Source organism: Penicillium diatomitis (genome assembly GCF_028827545.1).
Source record: "Penicillium diatomitis strain IBT 30728 chromosome Unknown utg000003l_segment0_segment0, whole genome shotgun sequence".
Classification (NCBI taxonomy): domain Eukaryota; kingdom Fungi; phylum Ascomycota; class Eurotiomycetes; order Eurotiales; family Aspergillaceae; genus Penicillium; species Penicillium diatomitis.
This window is the reverse complement of record NW_026623175.1, coordinates 263,500-282,164: the sequence shown is the minus strand read 5'-3', so window position 1 is coordinate 282,164 and position 18,665 is coordinate 263,500. Positions and strand designations below refer to the sequence as shown.

Sequence of the window (18,665 nt, the reverse complement as noted above, 5' to 3'; positions counted from 1 at the left end):
TTCCTTTCACATTCCCACGGTCCTGGACTACCTAAAAAACACGTAGTGCCACATGCACCTTTCTAATCTAAATCCAGGGTAAGGTACTTTGACGGCGGAGCTCACCGCTCCCTCCATACCAGATTCCAATGATTCAGGAGATCCACTTCAATCACCGCCCACGCGGGTCCAAACTGTTCGGTAGTCCCGTCGTCGTCAACCATTCGACCGACTCTCTCCCGAGGTGTTCCTCGGCCAGACTCGCACCGGTCAGGTTTCCACGCACCAGACATGGCTACGCTCGTTCCTCGCGAGGCATACACGCCCGACGAGCTACAGCGATTATATCCCAAAAATTTAAAGTTGCAATTGGTTCAGGTGGTGAGTTATGTACTCTTTCCGCTTCCTTGGTGACTTAGTCGGTACCGTATCCATGCTACTAAGTATGCCGCAACGCTAACTATGTTACCAACCTATCGACCTAGTTTCTGCGTCATGGTATGATTCGAATCCCGCGATAGGGCACGGCCGTTCGATGAGGATGACAATTTATTTGAGGGCGAATAATCACTGCGAGCCAAGCTAACTGAGAGATCAGGCGAGCGTACCCCGGTGTCTGCGCGGTTTCAAAATGTATGTCTTAATCCGCTGTAATTCTCTCATTGATCCTGATGCTATAGAGAGATGTCTCGCCGAAACCATTGCTGACGCGCAACTTAGACCGGTCTAAGTCCATGTATGATCGAGACGCTGCTACTATGAAAGCTCGAAACTGAAGAACACAGAGCTCTAATCAAGTCGTGCTGTTAGATTGGCCTTATTGCGGCGCCGCGCGACGCATGGTGCAAATAGCCTCCAGTAAAGAGGACCTGTCCTCATGGAGCGGTTTTCAGTGGCGCAGAAAGATGGAGGGGTTTGGCAGCAACGACGAGGCAGTCGTGCTGACTGGGCCAGGAGGAGAAGTCGAGTCAATGTGGTTAGTGCAACACCAATTTGCCCTGAAGACCATGACACCGAGCAGACGCTGATCGAGAGACGATTTTCTCTATAGTACAAATGGCGAGCTCACTGATAAAGGCCGCGAGACGACGTATGCGCTCGGAACACGTCTGCGTCATCTATATGTCGACCAGCTCGGCTTTATGCCCAAAGTCAAGTCCGACACGGAGGACATGTACCTGCGCGCCACGCCTATTCCCCGTGCCCTCGAATCCGTACAACAGGCCTTCTGGGGCATGTATCCGCCCAGTGCGCGAACACAGAATTTCCCCCCTCCTGTAGTTGTGGCTCGTCCGGTTGCTGAGGAGACTCTCTTCCCGAATGAGGGTAGTTGTCGCCGGTTCCGACAGCTGGCTCGACTTTTTGCCGATCGAGCTGCGTCTCGATGTAAGTTGTCCAAGAATCTAGGCCTGGCGGTGAAATCATATCGATTGACTCTTTGCGAATGTCTAGGGAATGACTCTGAGCAAATGGCCTACCTGAACAAGCTCTGGTCTCAGTACATGCCAGAAAGCTCTCCCAAGGTGGCTGTGGATGCGCATCCCCGTCTTTCGGGCATCATGGACACGATCAATGCCACTGATGCACATGGACCGCTAACCAGGCTTCCGTCGGAATTCTACGACAAGAAGGGTCGAGCCATATTGGATCGTATCGCCGTCGAGGAATGGTTTGCAGGCTACAACGAGAGTAGCGAGTACCGTAAGCTGGGTATTGGAGCCCTGATGGGAGATGTTGTCGATCGTATGGTCAGCACCGCTGTGGATGGCGGATGGCGAAGCGAAAGCTCCGCCTCTGGATCCGGGGTTGAAGGCGCTGGGAAGTCGATCAAGTTTGCCATGAGCGGATGCCACGATACTACCCTGGCAGCCATTCTTTCCAGCGTGGGAGGGTTCAAGGACGAATCTTGGCCCCCTTTCACCTCTTCCGTCGCCATTGAGCTTTTCTCTCAGCCCGCTGAACGGGAAGATGGTGCCGGCGAAATCCTAGAAGAAGTCTCTCATCCATCGGTGGCTCACAAGTCCGGCACTCTCTCGTCTCTTCTGAGCGGCCACAAGCCTACTTCCGTGCTGCCCTCGCCATCCGAAAACGCTCGCACCCCGATTGCCTCCTTTTCCGATGCTGATCGTGAGACCATGCGTAATCACTTTGTGCGCATCCGTTATAATGACCGACCCGTTCGCCTTCCTGGTTGCGCCGCCAAGCCCGAGAACCATCTGGCAGGCGACGACACTTTTTGTACATTGGACGCTTTCAAGGAGATTGTTGACAAGTTCACGCCTCAGAACTGGCAGAGCGAGTGCGCTTCCAACTTGGGTGCTGGTCTCCATGGACCCAACGACGAGTATCGGGCTCCTGCTGGCTTTTAGAGATATGGACCATTATATTACTGGCGTAGTCTATGTGCGCGTTTGTATCCATGCGATACTTTTTGCTTGCAAGTAGATTTCCAATTACACTACCTCCTCGGTTTAAGAGGCTGTGCACAAATGCGCTCAAGAATTTAATCACGTCATAGGTTCCGCAACACCTTACCAGACTGTCCACGCCGCAAAGTCTCCGTACCACAAGCTACCTCCTATTTATTTACTTTTTTGCGATTTCTCCACATTTGCCCTAATCGACTTCATCTTCTCCACGCTGAACTTCATCAGCATCCAGCGAGGAAAGATCTCGAACGAAACAGATTGTACCCAGTGCCAGAAGTATGGCGCGACCATCACTCGACCACACCCGATCCGATTCAATGCAGCCTGGGCCAATGTCCGAGCCTTGGGGATAAACAAAGTCTCTTCCACCTTATAACTGCCCGACCTGACTTCTCCCACAAGAAGGCCCATGACCTCGACGCCTCGACCCTCGGCTCTACACTCTGCCTCGAGCGCACGCGTAAATGTCGTCACAAAGCCCTTGGTCGCCGAGTAAATGCTAAGATAAGGCAAGCCAAAGCAGGAAAACGACGAGACGTTCATGACGAATCCCGACGGACCATCCTCATGCCTTTCTTCTAGGAACGGTAACAGCAGCCTTGTGATCTGTGCCGTAAATCGCGCATTCATATTGATCGTCGCGTCCACATCCGAGCTGCTCAACTCCCTCAGCATGACCGCCGGCCTCATCTCCCCGCCGACATTGTTCACCAACAGGCTCAGTTTACCCTGTGCACCGATGATATCGCGCACTTGGGCCGCGATACGATCCACCTCCTGGTTGACGACGTCGACCACGTCGAAGACCACGACGCCCGTCTTGCGCTCCGGAAACGCAGCCTGGAGTTCTTGCACGCGTCGGTTCAATTTCTCCTGGTTGCGCCCGTGCAGGATCACGTTGAATCCACGCGAACAAAGCTCTTCGCAGAATCCGAAGCCGATTCCATCGGTGGCACCGGTGACAAAGGCCCAGTTGTTGCCGCTTTGATTGTAGCGTGGTAGTGAAGATGGGAGGCAATAGACGGATACTTGGCGGGTGACTTTGAATGCGATGAGGGACAAGGTTGCGAGCCCGATAGCACTCAGGCTGGTGGTCCAGTCTGTTTGGCTCATGGTTAAGTGAATGTTACCACGAGGGAGGGCGAGAGGCTTTTGGAAAAAATTGCGGTGTTTCTTTTGGCAGGTGGGCGATGCTCTTGCCAGGTACTTGCAGACGGAGTGTCAGCTGTGGTCTGAAGATGAGGAGGGAAGGGAGATGGAGTTCTCGTCTCGTGTGACGTTGGTGGAACGGGGAATGGGGTGGACTACTGACTTTGGCCGTGCTCCGATCCGATCGCAGGAGAGGGAGATAAGCCCAAAGCAACCGATTTAACTTCTTTGAAATACTTGTTCATGGCTTACTCTATCTAAACTCATGGGGTGTAATGTATTTTTAGGCACAATGATCCTCGCTTGGAGCTTTCTGAGGTTCGGTTGACGGTGAAATGTGGTGTAAGCTCCAGCTAGACTGGTTTATCACTGAGCGATCGGTTTGTACCTGGCCAAGTTCCGTGATCGTCAAGTGAACTCCACCGAACCGATAAAGTTGGACCCGCCTCCAGATGCTCTGGAGAGTGTGGAGGCGCTTTGCTTGTGCCATTGTGGTCTGTAAATTAGAATTGCTACACGTGAGCTGGATTGCATCTCCAGAGGTAATGCCATGTACATGCAAGAATTGCAGATATAAATTGAACACACTCATTATCGAATATAGTCCTCCTCTTGCCATGACCTTGGCGGAGCATCGCTCTCCGCGTTGCCAGGAATGGCCTCTCAAATACTCTATGATCACATTGATATTCGACATACGAAGAGTCCGTTCGGAGCGAATCGCTCATTATTAGGCTCAAGAGAAATTGTATTTTCAAACTGTGATGTGTTTCTAAGAACCCTGTGGACAGTGAGGACCGTGGAGGCCAGCATCCCATACCAGGTACCTTGCGGTTCAGCATAGCTGGCCATTCAGCGTGTACATTTGGTCAGCTAAATGGGTCTCAACATTGAAGAAGGTATCCTATACTCAATCAGGTATCAGAACAAGTAACTGAACGCAGGAACTAGCTGCACGAAGTTGAGAACGGGTGAGGAACTTGGGGACAGAGTAAAGAACTTGTATATCAGATGTACCCAAGTCCAATCGCTCTCTTCAGTGAAAGATGAATGCTTCTGGTTCTCCCATTCTCTCCCACGTCTGTTTTAGCCCACGAGCAAGGTTGCTTTCCATCATCGAGACAAGCAGCGATTATCACAGCACTACATCATAATGGTCATCCATTCAGGCCGCCTGGCTGAATCCATCCAGATGCCAACTCGACTCGAGCAGGAGCCGGGTCCAAAGCAGCTGCCCGTGACTCTACTATCAGGATTTCTGGTTTGTTTCCCTTTCATCCTGAACAGACTGCCCTGAGAGACAAGTCTCGTCTAATGCCCATTCCAGGGAAGCGGAAAAACGACCTTGTTGAAGCATATCCTCAAATCGACCGACCATGGCCTTCGAATTGCCGTCATTGTCAATGACATGAGCCAGTGAGTCGAATCAGCCCTTGACACAAGGCCATCTAGATATGTATAAGCCAAGCAACAACCGAGATACTTACCACGCTGACTGTCCACTAGGCTCAACATTGATGCGGCTCTGATCAAGAACCACAAAGTATCCAAGCCTACTGAAAAGGTCATTCAGCTGCAAAATGGCTGCATCTGTTGCACTCTTCGGGGCGATCTGCTCTCTGAACTGGGGCGCTTGGCCAAACAGAATGACATCGAGTATGTCATCATCGAGAGCACAGGCATTAGCGAGCCAATGCAGGTTGCGGAGACGTTCACGACGGAGTTCAGTACTGCCATGCTCCAGGCAGAAGATCAAATGGCAGACGTGGATGATGCATCCACCAAGATACTCCGAGAGATGTATGCTTGATGTTTGACTTCTTCTCTGGAGCAAACTATGTGCTAACCAATGCACAGTGCCGAGATGGGCGGCTTGCACAAGATTGCCCGCCTCGATACCACAGTGACCGTGATCGATGCATTCAACCTTCTCTCCAATTTTGACACCGCAGAGTTCCTGTCCGACCGTTACGGACGTGACGAGATCATCCCCGAAGATGAACGGACCATTTCAGATCTAATGGTCGATCAAATCGAGTTTGCAGACGTGCTCATGATCAACAAGATTGAGACTGTCGACTCTGCCACACGGGAGAGGATCACACGTCTCATTAATCTACTCAATCCCAACGCCAAGGTCCTCTTGTCCAGTTACTCTCAAGTTGACGTCAGAGAGATCGTCGCCACGAATCGCTTCGACTTTGTCCGTGCCGCGTCTGGTTCAGGTTGGCTTCGTAGCCTGCACGAGATGACCCTTCAACAGACAGGCAACGGAGAGCGACTTGCGCCGAAGCCAGAAACCCTCGAGTAAGACACACTTGGCCTCTCGAGCAACAATCAAACCACGCGAATACATTCTGACTCTGAACAGATACGGAATCAACAACTTTGTCTACTCAGCTCGTCGTCCCTTCCATCCTCGACGTCTCTTCTCGCTGGTCCATGACAAGTTTATCATCATTCAAAACACCGAGGCGGACGATGAGGACGAAGAAGCAGAGAGGGGAGGAGGAGGAGGAGAAAGAGGGAGAAACAGACGCTCAAGAGGACAAAATAGATCTGGGCGATGATGCCAACAATGACCAAATGGATACTGATCCCATACAGGACTTTGATCAGCCCGAAACAGAAGAGATCCTCAAGAACAAGCGCAATCATCCAGCTTTCGCGTCAATCTTGCGATCGAAAGGCTTCTTTTGGCTCTGCACTCGACCCTTCCAATTTGGCGAGTGGAGCCAAGCAGGGGCCATGTTGACCGTTGGCTGTGGGGGGCCCTGGTTTGCAGAGTTACCTGATCAAGCGTGGCCCGAGGACAAAGATGTCCGCAAATCAATTGAAAACGACTTTGCTGGTCCTTGGGGGGATCGACGCCAAGAGCTGGTATTCATTGGCGAAGGTGTTGATCCAGATGCCATCTCCGCCCTGCTAGACGGATGTCTGATCAGTGAGGAGGAAATGCAGCAATGGGAAGGAGTGATGTGTGATTCCAAACTCGATCGAGAGGAGAAAATGGAGATCCTCGCTGATGTTTGGGAGGATGGATGGGAGGATTGGCCAGAGCTTGATCTCGACGATGATCAAGATGATCACACGAAGCATCGAGCCAGTCATGCATTAGTAGTAGGACTAGGCCATGAGGTCGGCTCACACAAACACCACAATCACAGCCATTGATGGGGCATCCCTTCGATAGGAAACAATGATTATAGGGAGAACTGCATCAGAGTCCAAAGTCTGTATTTCAGCGTTCATCCGCTATAACTTCCCAGGTTCTACCAATTTAACTGCCATCATAATCGCGTAATCAATCACGCGGGTTGACTAAAGACATGGTTGATTTTGTTCTCGCCCAAGCTTTATCGCTTTATTGAGACTCGGCTGTTCGATAAGATCGGCGATAAGAGCCACGATAAGCACTCCCATTCAGCACCCGATAAGGCCAATAGCCCGATAACCCGATAAGACTGTAGCTTTCTCCGCCTTTCCTCGACGGTGCAACCGTGCAACCATCCTCTTCAATTCCCTGGTGGAAAGTGACATACTCAATCTTTCTTTGTCCTTGTTCAGGCTGTACAGCGAACTCACGGAAACTGGGTCACTGGTATTGCTCTTCCTTTGTATATCAGCAGGCAAAAGGAATGCTTCAAGCTTGACTGCAGGTCGCCGTGACTTGTACCACCTATACACTTCGGCCCTAATTCCAGCGGTGTCCTTGGACGAGCGCAGGCTGCTGTTTGCGACTGGACCTATTTCTCGCTGAACCGTCGTCATCCTCGGCATACTTGTCAGGCTTGTACAATCTGACCCTGACTCGACATCGCGCTGTCCGACGAACCCAATTCCAGAACATCCCAGCCGGGGTTCGGATAAAAGACGTGCTCATGGAGGTAAGGACCAATTCCATATTAGCAAGTCAGTATACGCGGGCATTAGCCTATATCACCTCCGACCTTGTTCATGCTGTGCGGACATTGCACTTGTTATAATATGGTCAATTGATGCTGCAGAGTCATCTTTTGATTTATGGCTGTGATCTGCGCAATTGCGCTTGGTTCCACTGGCACCTGCCGGAATTCAGCAGCCAGGATGTTATGTCAGAGAGTGCGAAAATGGGGCAGAGAGTGCGTCAGATGCGAGCATCTGCCATCACTGCTGCTATTAGAGCGGTCAGGCCGGCGCAAGATGCAAGCTTATCGCTTCTATCCTCTGATGGGCATTTTTCTACCATGGCAAGAAATCTGCCGGACATCTCTGTTCACTGGACGTGCAGTCCGCCGTGATATAAAGCTTTACACAGAAGTCCTGGGAATTGCTGGTTTTGAGCTGATTGTCTGTGACGCACGAGGGACACTGGCTGTCTTACTGCACTCCGCAACGCTGCCCGTTGGACCTGGTTTCCAGCAGATGTTCTTTCCTTCCTTCTGTTCTTCCCTTTTCATCTACCCTCTGCCTCACTCTCCCCTCACCGCCCCATTCGTGTGAATATTTGTTTATTCTCAACATGGCTTTCAGGCATATCCGCAGGAGCTTGTCCATAGAGCTTATCAAGAAGAACCGAATGTCCAAGCCTTACCCATACACCCGCAGTGATTCTTCCCGAAGTGAAGCCCAGCTGAGTCTTGAAAACATCTTACAGGGAGCCACTCCAGGTGCTGTGTCAGCGCACTCCAGAGCCATTCTGGAACCCAGTGTTAAACCACGCGATGCGAAACCTCGCCTACTGCTGATGGGCCTCCGGCGGTAAGTTGCTTCTGACTCCAGATGAAGCTCGCCTGCGGCACCTGCTCAGATGGAACTGGCATGTTGATACTCTCTTACAGGAGTGGCAAGTCTTCAATCGCCAGTGTGGTCTTCCATAAGATGCCCCCAAACGAAACGCTATTTCTGGAGTCCACAACACGCATTCAAAAAGACTCAATTCAGTACGTCTTCTTCCAGGCTCAGAGATTAAAGAGACACCGGAATAAGAAAATCTAAATTCCGTTCGCAGTTCGTTCATGGACTTTCAGGTCTGGGATTTTCCCGGTCAACTGGAATACCTCGAGCCATCCTTTGATCTTGAAGATATCTTCGGGAGTCTAGGAGCGCTTGTGTGGGTCATCGATGCACAGGACGATTATCTGGACTCGGTGGCGCGTCTGAACCGGACTATCCTCACAGTCCAGCAGTATTACCCCGGCATCAATATTGAAGTTTTCATTCACAAAGTCGACGCCCTTTCCGAGGAGTACAGACAAGACGCATACCAAGATATCGTCCAACGAATCACAGATGAACTGAACGATTGCGGGTATGAAAATGCCCCGGTCCACTTCTACCTCACCTCGATTTACGATTACTCGGTCTTTGAAGCGTTCAGCAAAGTCATCCAAAAGTTGATCCCCAATCTCTCCACCCTTGAGAACCTCATCACCACCTTGGGCAATAATTGTGGATTTGAAAAGACATACCTCTTCGACGTGCTCAGTAAAATCTACATCGCGTCTGACACCAGACCCGTCGACATGGCGTCTTATGAGATGTGCTCTGATTACATTGACGTGATTGTTGACATCTCTGAATTGTACTCTTGGGATCATCCGCTCCGCAAAGCCAAGGGTGAGCAGATGCAAGAGGCTGAAAGCCACGTTGTTCTGCATGATGACACAATGCTACATCTCATGGAGATGAACAAGTATGGCCTCCCGCGTCGTCTTTTTTGCCTGTAAACCTTTTGATTCCACGCCTTTGCTGACAAACCCTTCTCCACCTAGATATCTCTGTCTGGTCTCGGTCATCCGAAACCCAGAAGCACGTGAGAAGAAAGGTCTTATTGACATGAACTGTCGGACCTTCCAAGAAGCACTGAACGACGTGTTCTCTCGAAGTTGGGAACGCGAAGAAGACCAGACTACCTAGTCCGCACGTGACCGGGGTTTTTGGTCTGGTACACAGCAATCATGTATGAATAGCTGTCAATGTCTGTAGTCATGCAAACAGAATCACACGAGCTCCCTATGTACGTTCGATTTGGAAAACGTAGCTGTAGGGTCCACCCTCGAGAATATATCTCATGTTGTCGGGTTCGCTTCGACATTCACGTACGTAGGTAGGTCTCTTATATTTCGAAATCGGTCTTGGATGGGGAAAAGCATGAATATGCTCCTCATGTTCCACGCATTTTATCACTAGATTACTTTTCATGTATAACCCGATGGACCGATGCAAAATGTTCATTCCATTTGAGCTGCTCGGTTCTATTTCTGGAACAGAACATCATCCGCCCCGCACGCTTAACCTTCGAGCTTCAGTCGGGGCCACCCATCAACATTTTTCCGGAAGCCTGGATTGAGACCTGGGCTGAGATTCAACCACTACCTCCACGCCAGAAAAGGAGTTACACCGTCACAATCATGTCTGAATTACGCCAAAGACAACCTGGCATATCTGCAGAACGCAACTCAAGGGAAGCACCTGTTGCCCGGCGCCAAAAGGGTGGCTGCGCGGATGCTGCTCAAAGTAACGGGATCAGTATACTGGACATTCTGCGAGTACTTGCCACGGTCGTCATCGCTTCATGTGGTCTATCCTACTATATTACCAACTCCGAGTCCTTCTTATGGGGATACCGGCCATGGTTCACTCGTTGGCCTGTAGTGAAAACCTACTTGGTATGTGGAAGCGCTCTGTGTGCCGTGTGGTCCTATTCTTTGCACATCGCGATGTCGACATCACCCCTATCCATAGCTTCCCTTGTGTTGGGGGCTAAACCTTTTTCAAGAAAAATTGACTGATGCCATCTATCCATGCGATCTAGACCGGCCCTGTTAATCTGACCCCGGCCCAACTATCTCTTTACAATGGATCAGACCCTCACCTGCCCATCTACCTTGCCGTGAACGGCTCCATCTTCGACGTATCCGCTAACCCGGCCATCTACGGCTCGGGCGGGAGCTACAATTTCTTCGCAGGCCGTGATGCCACTCGGGCCTTTGTCACTGGCTGTTTCCAGGAAGATTTGACGCCGGATTTGATCGGTGCGGAAGAGAGATTCATTCCCGTTGAGGATGTCGAAGGCGAAAAGATCACCAATGCGCAGAAGAAAATCCGACGTGAACGTGAGATGCGTCTTGCGAGGACGGCAGTGGAGCAAACGGTTAATCGGTGGGAAAGCTTCTTCCGTAATCACAAGAAGTACTTCCAGGTGGGAAAGGTGGTGGATGATGGGACGGAAGACCCGCTGAAGGGGAAGCGGGCTCTCTGTGAGGGGGCTGTTCAGCAGAGACCCAAGCGCAGCGAGATGGAAGAAGGCAAAGTATAGCTTGAGCAGATCAGGGTGTCAGCTGTCAGTCTGGACTCTGGAGTCGTACGGTCGTTAATGCGAAAATTGGCATTCGTTGTGTACGATAGAAGGCGATGAGACGAATATTCTCTCAATGTGTCGATTCATACGTAGGAAACCCAGATGATGAATCGGCGCAACTGTATCTTATAGCTGCTACTAGATGAAGAAGAGAAGTTGGAAGTTTTGTAACTTTTTTATTTGCATTCGTTCTACCTGACACGAGTCCGGGAGGTGCGAATGGTCCACACTTCCAGGGGGCCTTAAACCCAGCCGCTTTTTCCGTCTGACATGATATCATTCATAGCACAAGGAAATTAAAAGAGAACCGCGAGAAAAGAGGAAAACGAGTCGTTTACTCGGCGGCGACGGCGCGGGCTAGAAGGTACGTTAGTTTGTGTCCTACCGACGAAGTCTAGAAGAAACGGTGGGAAAAACGCACTGTAGATGTTCAGCTTGGAGTGGCTGACAACCTTCTTGATCTGACCCTGCTCCTCGAGGTCGGCAAGAGCCTTGCGGGCAAGGGAGCCGTTGATCTTCAGGCGATCGACGAGGGTGGCGACGGTGATCAGACGGTAGGTCTGGACATCCTTGTTGAGCTTCTCAAGGGTGGACTTCTCGAAGACAACGGCGTGCTGGGCCTTGTCCTTGACTGTGAAAATGGAAAAATGATGCGTTAGTCCACTGATGCACCGTCATGCGATTCTTTCCATGTCGACTTCCGAGCCCCCTCAAATAAACCATCTGTGGCTCCAACGATTTCCGATTCGCACGGAATAAGTACGCGCGGGTTGAAATGACGATTTATGCGATGGACCATGCAGCGAGAGATCGAAACGCTCGGAAATCGTTGTCGCGACAAGAGAGAAATTTTGGGGATCGATAGTAATCATGGTGATAATAAAGATGGAGATGGCGATAGCGTACCCTTGCCCTTGGACCACTTCTTCTTTTGCTTCTTGCCACCGGTTGCTGAGGGCGCCTGTCACGTATACATGTTAACTTTGCCGATACTTTGAATGAGGGGCCGTGGTGTGCGTGCTCACCATTTTGATCGTTGGTGTGGATGGTTCGAGGAGAAGAGGAGGCGACCGACCTTCTGATGAGATACGAAAGTGCCCGTGGGGCGTGACTAATCACGCCTAACCCTAAGCCCCAGCTGCCGTTCCCAGTGGTCTCGGTTAGGGTGGATCACATGACTTTCTTGGAGTATGGCGAGATCTCAGACGGTGAATGTCACGTGGTCTAGGCGTCTACTTGTGAGTAAGGCGGATTGGCATTTTCCAGGACGCTGTCAATGCGACCCACTTGGAATAATCCAGTGACCCAATCAAGCCGATGATCGCCCTCCCGGATAAAGTCCATCGATGATGATGATGATGATGATAATGATGTTTTGCGATCGTCAGTCTACCACAAGGCAGCGGATAGTTGACCAGCTACGGGATGACTATCGTTTCCAGTACACGAAGTCTTGCACGAAAAGCCATATCTCATACAATAGTTCAAGTCAACCAGGTCAATTGAATCGTTTTTATCTAACTACTCGTTACACAGCCCTCAGGCTTTCCATAGCCTTGACTGGTAACGGAAGTGATGACTTCGAATTTCACCGACGGCCCGTCCTCAGCAGACAGATATCCCACGACATATTCCTCTGTAGATCCAAACCAAAATGCCGAGTCCGGCTCGGATTCTGCAAGCCACTTCACATCATACTTGCCCGACTCGCTCTTGTGGGTAGGGACTCGAGCAATGACGGGTCGAGTGTTGGGTGACCACCATCGAATTGATGGCAACGATGTGGTGATAGTGTTGATCAAGAGCTGCGGCGTAGCTGGATGCCAAAGGAGCTGTCGTACTGGTTGTTCATGCACCAGGACTGAAGTCAGTTGTGGTGTTGGATTCATCGCCCAGATCCAAACGACATTTGATCGCGTTGAATCGACAGTCGCAAGATGCCCTCCGTCAGAGCTAAAGGTCATGATTGATACGCCCCGGGCCGATGATGGAGATTCGGGACTCATGTTGGCCGCGGATGAACTTGAGGTTTCTGTATAATCTCCGTCACCCATGGCGCTAGTGAAACGCTCTCGCCAAAAAAGGGATGTTTGCGTGTCAGCGGCAAAGATGTGTGATAATGTGGTCGATAGCGAAAACTGCGATGGTCATTAGTAAAGAAATTCGACCATTAAATGCGGGCTCGGTCAAGAAAGAGAGAGAGAGAGGGAGGGAGAGAGACTGAACTGTTCGAGTGCCCAAAAGGTCAATGCTACCGTTGACCTTGCCCACGGCAAGGAACCTTGACGCCTCTCCGGCACCCTCTGACGGTGCCCACTCGATATGCCTGACTCCCAGATCGAAGGGATCATCATCGTCCGGCGATCCGTGATACGTCCTGTAGATTTGTCCATCCGCCGTAAGAATGAGCACTCTCGTACCTGCCATCGCTGCATCCCATACGGCGATCCAATTTCCGTCAGGGCTCCATTTCAGTCCTTGTGCATCAACAGTAGACAAAGTGACCCGTCCCAGCAGCTCGTGAGACCGTGGTTCATGGATGGTCAACAGATCCGACATGTCATGCTTCAGCAGAATGGCGAGGTGCCTGGTCACTGGACGATAGCCAAATCCAAGATGACTTGCAGATTTGGGCGATTTGATCACCGAGCTTTGACCCGTTTCAAGAGAGTGAATCGTCAGTTTCGTATTCCAAGCATGGAACACCAGGATTTCTTGACCACTTTTGCCAAAATCAACCGCTAGAGTTCCAGGCTCCAAATTCTCAATTTCCCCAAGGACTTGTAGCGGATTCAGCTGCCACGCTGTGATGCGAGAGTCATTGGCAGTGAGCAGAAATCGGGTTTGCCCATTATTGGTTGCTGGCATTGAAACGCATCTTTGGCTGAATTTGATATATTTGACACCATTCTCCTTGAGGCGGCAGACTTGTGCGTCTCGGTTTGCTGAAGTCAAATCGTTGTATACGACCAAATCCTTCCCATTGATCTGGGCAGCATATAACCCGTCCGCAGACAGGTTTATGGTCAGCGCCACTGAAATCCCGTTAGTAAACATTCGCCGACCCGACACTTTGGCGAAAGGCGGAATACCTCCAGGTCCCGTAGATGCATCCATCGTGGACACGGCCTGCAGAAATGCAGTTCAAATTTCGCTGCGGCTCTTCCTGCTTTTCTCGGGTTGACAGGGAGCTCGAAATGCAAGTTCAAGCGAAAGCCATACCTAGGTCAGGACGGGCATACATTGATGAACATGCTGTCTCTAGTCTCTACCGCCGCTCGTCCCTCCGCCTGTGACCATAGGTACGGTAACCAAGCCGGACACTCTTTGGTTGGAGGCCTGAAATATTGGGCAGAAAACACAAAATGTTCGCAATATGCGCTTGAAACCAGATGGCGTGGACTGAGGGATTCATAACATACATCACCATGTGTTTGGCGGGAGATTCAGATCAGTCAATTTCTTCATATGTGACGATTTTAGTCGCTTATGAGGCTCAAAGTTTCATAAAGACGTTCTATATGCCAATTTGCCTTATCACTTCTCAGACACTTTGGAATCCTCAGCACCGCGCTTGGCCTCGTAACGAATTTTCATGTTTCAAGTGAGCTACTTTGATTAGACCAGAAGATCGGGACACTTGCAGGTTGATTTCGGGTTGATCAGGCGACTCTCAGGCTAGCAGAGTACGTGATCGAGGTATGGTTCAATTGAAGGGGTTTCGTTGCAGGGATCAGCAGCAGCACAGAACCCCTACACTGAGTAAGTGACTACCTAGTACTCACTACACTACCTGAGTACCTATTCCTACTCCTAGTAACTACTTAAGGGTAACTACCTAGTAGTACGCTCCTGCAGTGTTAGTACTCAATTACTCGTAGTTACTCGGGCTAAGCCTGCAACATCAGAACAATTCCACGGCCCCGCCTAAACGGCAGGGGTAAATTGGAACCGATAAGCTTTGTTAAAGTCTCCGATGGTTCTTCCGCTCCGAGATAAGAGCCCCGGCTTGCGCAAAATCCCCGTCGCATTATTATTGCCGCGGCATACCATCAATTGTCGTGACGTATCCACCAATTTCACGATAGGTACCTCAAGTCATCTTCTACCGTGGCTGAGCCGCCATTGCCACCCAAGACTCAGCAGTTTGTCCAGGATGGCGTCCACCAACGCTCTGAAGAATGGCGCCGAAGCGGCCGCCCATGGTGCGTCAACAAAACTTCAGGGCCGCAAGTTTTACGAAAGCATCGGAAGTCCCAAGTATATTGTAGCCCCGATGGTGGATCGTTCCGAATTTGTGAGCAACGTTTATTATTGACCGTCAAGGCAAGTTGAACAGCGGCTGACTAAAAATCTACCATGCAGGCCTGGCGTATGCTCACTCGATCCTTCATGCCCGCGGATGAACCGAAGCCTTTGCTATCATACTCCCCCATGTTCCATGCCCGACTGTTCGGTGATCAAGCCAAAGTGCGCGCTCAACATTTCCAACCGACCCGCGAAGCGACTGGTGATATGGAGCGAAAGGACGAACTTTACCTCGACGGGAATCCCGAGTTTGATCGACCACTTTTTGTTCAATTCTGCGCCAACGACCCCGACGAATTTTTGGAGGCAGCCCGCCACGTCGCTCCATATTGCGATGCTGTTGATTTGAATCTGGGCTGCCCTCAAGGAATTGCGCGTAAGGGACATTACGGTGCCTTCCTTCAGGAGGATTGGGACTTGATCTACAAGTTGATCAATCGCCTGCATACGGAGCTGTCAATACCAGTCACCGCGAAGTTCCGTATCCAAGAGACCAAGGAAAAGACGCTTGAATACGCCAAGATGATTCTTTCAGCCGGCGCGAACATCATTGCTGTGCACGGGCGCAGGCGGGAACAGAAGGGACATGAGACAGGCCTGGCAGACTGGAGCTACATTCGGTACCTGCGGGATAATCTACCTCCCGAGACCGTCATCTTCGCCAACGGCAACATATTGAACCACGACGATATCGAGCGGTGCATAAAAGCAACTGGCGCCGATGGTGTGATGAGCGCGGAAGGCAACCTGTCCGATCCGACTATTTTCGGCACCCCACCATCGCCTGGCAACGAAGGACGAGAGTACTGGCGTGGTCGGGATGGAAAGGGCGGATACCGGATCGATGCAATCCTCCGAAGATACCTCGATATTGTGTACGAGTACGTGCTTGAGCAGCCTGTGCCCGAGCGAAAGCCACTTTATCTTCCCTCCGACCCCGTCGACGATCTTGACGAGACACAGAACAACGGCAACGAGAATGAGCCGGAGGACGGCCCACCCCGGAAAAAGCAAAAGCGCGACAAGCAAAAGCGGACCAACTCTCCCAGTCTGGGTGTCATGCAAGGCCATCTCTTCCAGGTACTGCGACCGATGGTCGGTACGCACACCAATGTCCGTGATGCACTCGCTCGCACACGGCCTGGCGATATGCCCGCTTTTGAACATGTACTTGCTCTTGTCGAAAAGGCCGTCAAAGAAGGCCTGAAAGAGTATCAGGTGAACCCGGGAAAATTCGAATTGAAAGCGGATGAGCCATTGACCGGCTCGAAAGCAACAATTGCTGAATATGGTCGTCCTTATTGGATCTGCCAGCCGCACATCCGTCCGTTGCCCGAGGAAGCTTTTGAGACTGGGGCTCTCACGGCCAAGGGAAAGACTACAGTGAAGAAGAATGGTTCCAAAGAGTCCACAGCCGGCGAAAATCCCGTGACAGAGACCCATGTTCCAAAGAAGGCGAATGCCACTGCGGCTGGAGATGCTACTCAGGAGATAGTCCCTAACGGGACTGCCGACGACGGACATTCCAGCAGTGGAGACGTCACCAATGGAAAGAACACCAATGGTGCTGTCTCGACCGATGCAAATGCTACGAATGGCGATCTTATGAAAGGAACACCATCGACACCCGATAACCTCGTGAGTGGATGACAACTGGCACCCCACCAATCCCAATCACTTGATTGTGTACAGAGTTCCTGTCGATTATTGCTTAGATATACCCTTATAGAATACATATCCATGACATCTCTTCCACAAACTACAATAGCTTGGCAGGTATTACTATCAGTGTCTTAGGCACATGCAAAGAGATAAAGAGTCGAGCAGCTCAACGGCAAATGAGACGTGGATGGAGGGTCTGCTCCAGACATGTACATCCATGTCCACAGATTGCATGCCTCCTTTGTTGGTGCTTCTAATTTCCCACGTGCTTATGCCGACAACTCATCTTTAATTCTGAACGCTTTTAAAAACCCAGCAGGGGAACTTCCCCGTCTATAGACGTTTTCTTCCGGCAAACAGTTTTCATTCCTGACCACATACTTGGCCATGTCTCACCTATCAAATGCCCGGTGCATCTCAGAGTGCATTGTGCATATTCTTTTTGCTCACAACCTCGATCAATTGATTCACCTTTCAATGCATGACAACAAGTTCCAGCTTGCTCATCAACTCATCTCTTTACAGGCCGACAGAGTCAATTTTTTGAACTCCAGTGGCCAAGGTGTCTTGGTTCAATCCATGATCATCCATTATCATGGGCCCCCCATGGCAACTATGATAACTCAGCCCTAACTCCACTACCTAAGCCATTGGTATGCTAGTTCAGGCGATCTCAATGAATCTACGACGTGCCTACTGCCATCACTACCACTAAGAGTATTGTCTGCATTGGTTGAAGATACTCTGTACAGTCAGCAACTTGCGCAACTGCCACTGCACATTGGGCCATTCTTCTCTTCTTTAACAGAACGGCAACCGCACGAGATGAAAACGCCGAGTTCATTCTCAATAATATTTTACTCCAAGCCCTTCCTGTTTCGATCAAGCGATATGGTTACTAAAGAAAGTCTGGCTTTCTTCATGTCCTCGAACGCGAATTGGCGCATTCTAAGGCCTCTCTACTCATGCAAATAAATTCATCCATTTCCATGCATCTCAGAGAACCATCATAAGCCTTATTGCAAACGAAGACATTTCGTCCATTGGAAAATTGCTCAAGGCCTTTGACCTCGACGAAGAGATCTGTCTGGTCAGGATACCGTCAGAACGGCATGGGGAGGCTACTCTCGTTATACATGACATGACCGCCGAGGTCGTGAAGGTGATGGGGCTCTTCCATGCCCTCAGCAGCTCCACAGGCGTAACCTTCCATTGAAAAAACCGGGGAAACCAGGCAGACATGGCCTGGCAATCACAACGAAGCTCTCTTGGAGTGCCTCGTTCACCGTCAGTCACTCTCGAGGTAGCTTACTCGGGGAGTGACGCAGAGCTCGATTCCGATGTTCGCTTCTGGCTCAGACCGGGGGACGGCGAAACAAACGTATGCTTGACGCCGCAAATAAATCGCTCTCAGCCGGAAATCCGAATCGCCTGGAAAGGAGAGAAACTAAATGGACGCCGTTATCGCACTCGGCACATCTTGATTACCAAGCGTCGAAATCATATCGAGGTTAATTCCGATGCCTTGATCATCCCGTTTGAGGGTTTGTTCCGCCGCCCACCGTCTTGCCCACGGGAGCAGTCACAAGAAGAGCTGAAGGCGGCTGCAAAGAGGATCTCGCATGCACAAATTAGGTGATTAATTCGGATTATGGCTGACCTGGGAACCCTTTTGCTTGGGATTCTATACTGAGGTAGGCTGTCAGCACGAGCACCTGGAATTCAGGGTCCCAGACGAGAAAGCCATTCAGAGTCATGAATAGAGCTCTCCGACCAGTCTTTGATGTTGCATACAG

General features: G+C 50.7%; 9 protein-coding genes across 9 annotated transcripts; 6 read left to right on the top strand and 3 right to left on the bottom strand.

The window, feature by feature from the left end:
- Window positions 1–270: 270 nt before the first annotated feature.
- N7539_002362 (putative acid phosphatase) lies at window positions 271–2,348 on the top strand (the record flags this gene model as incomplete). Its single annotated transcript, XM_056931965.1, has 5 exons — window positions 271–369; window positions 562–629; window positions 758–955; window positions 1,031–1,365; window positions 1,432–2,348. The coding sequence occupies 5 exons, from the start codon at window positions 271–273 to the stop codon at window positions 2,346–2,348; spliced, it is 1,617 nt and encodes a 538-aa protein (XP_056791924.1).
- Window positions 2,349–2,561: 213 nt separating this feature from the next.
- On the bottom strand, window positions 2,562–3,521 carry N7539_002361 (putative short chain dehydrogenase/reductase; the record flags this gene model as incomplete). Its single annotated transcript, XM_056931964.1, has 1 exon — window positions 2,562–3,521. One exon carries the CDS (start codon window positions 3,519–3,521, stop codon window positions 2,562–2,564), a length of 960 nt encoding a protein of 319 aa, XP_056791923.1.
- Window positions 3,522–4,710: 1,189 nt separating this feature from the next.
- On the top strand, window positions 4,711–6,731 carry N7539_002360 (uncharacterized protein; the record flags this gene model as incomplete). Its single annotated transcript, XM_056931963.1, has 6 exons — window positions 4,711–4,818; window positions 4,885–4,973; window positions 5,064–5,357; window positions 5,415–5,864; window positions 5,929–5,995; window positions 6,165–6,731. 6 exons carry the CDS (start codon window positions 4,711–4,713, stop codon window positions 6,729–6,731), a joined length of 1,575 nt encoding a protein of 524 aa, XP_056791922.1.
- A 1,327-nt stretch (window positions 6,732–8,058) lies between these two features.
- Window positions 8,059–9,455, top strand: N7539_002359 (GTR/RAG family Ras-related GTP-binding protein; the record flags this gene model as incomplete). The annotated part of the gene is made up of 4 exons (XM_056931962.1): window positions 8,059–8,297; window positions 8,378–8,479; window positions 8,548–9,231; window positions 9,311–9,455. The coding sequence occupies 4 exons, from the start codon at window positions 8,059–8,061 to the stop codon at window positions 9,453–9,455; spliced, it is 1,170 nt and encodes a 389-aa protein (XP_056791921.1).
- Window positions 9,456–9,949: 494 nt separating this feature from the next.
- Window positions 9,950–10,857, top strand: N7539_002358 (putative heme/steroid binding domain protein; the record flags this gene model as incomplete). The annotated part of the gene is made up of 2 exons (XM_056931961.1): window positions 9,950–10,207; window positions 10,354–10,857. 2 exons carry the CDS (start codon window positions 9,950–9,952, stop codon window positions 10,855–10,857), a joined length of 762 nt encoding a protein of 253 aa, XP_056791920.1.
- A 376-nt stretch (window positions 10,858–11,233) lies between these two features.
- N7539_002357 (40S ribosomal protein eS25) lies at window positions 11,234–11,927 on the bottom strand (the record flags this gene model as incomplete). The annotated part of the gene is made up of 4 exons (XM_056931960.1): window positions 11,234–11,256; window positions 11,321–11,530; window positions 11,806–11,860; window positions 11,925–11,927. 4 exons carry the CDS (start codon window positions 11,925–11,927, stop codon window positions 11,234–11,236), a joined length of 291 nt encoding a protein of 96 aa, XP_056791919.1.
- A 489-nt stretch (window positions 11,928–12,416) lies between these two features.
- On the bottom strand, window positions 12,417–14,016 carry N7539_002356 (uncharacterized protein; the record flags this gene model as incomplete). Its single annotated transcript, XM_056931959.1, has 3 exons — window positions 12,417–13,037; window positions 13,126–13,934; window positions 13,992–14,016. 3 exons carry the CDS (start codon window positions 14,014–14,016, stop codon window positions 12,417–12,419), a joined length of 1,455 nt encoding a protein of 484 aa, XP_056791918.1.
- A 1,039-nt stretch (window positions 14,017–15,055) lies between these two features.
- Window positions 15,056–16,857, top strand: N7539_002355 (tRNA-dihydrouridine synthase family protein; the record flags this gene model as incomplete). Its single annotated transcript, XM_056931958.1, has 2 exons — window positions 15,056–15,196; window positions 15,265–16,857. 2 exons carry the CDS (start codon window positions 15,056–15,058, stop codon window positions 16,855–16,857), a joined length of 1,734 nt encoding a protein of 577 aa, XP_056791917.1.
- Window positions 16,858–18,109: 1,252 nt separating this feature from the next.
- On the top strand, window positions 18,110–18,508 carry N7539_002354 (uncharacterized protein; the record flags this gene model as incomplete). Its single annotated transcript, XM_056931957.1, has 1 exon — window positions 18,110–18,508. One exon carries the CDS (start codon window positions 18,110–18,112, stop codon window positions 18,506–18,508), a length of 399 nt encoding a protein of 132 aa, XP_056791916.1.
- Between the last annotated feature and the right edge of the window lie 157 nt (window positions 18,509–18,665).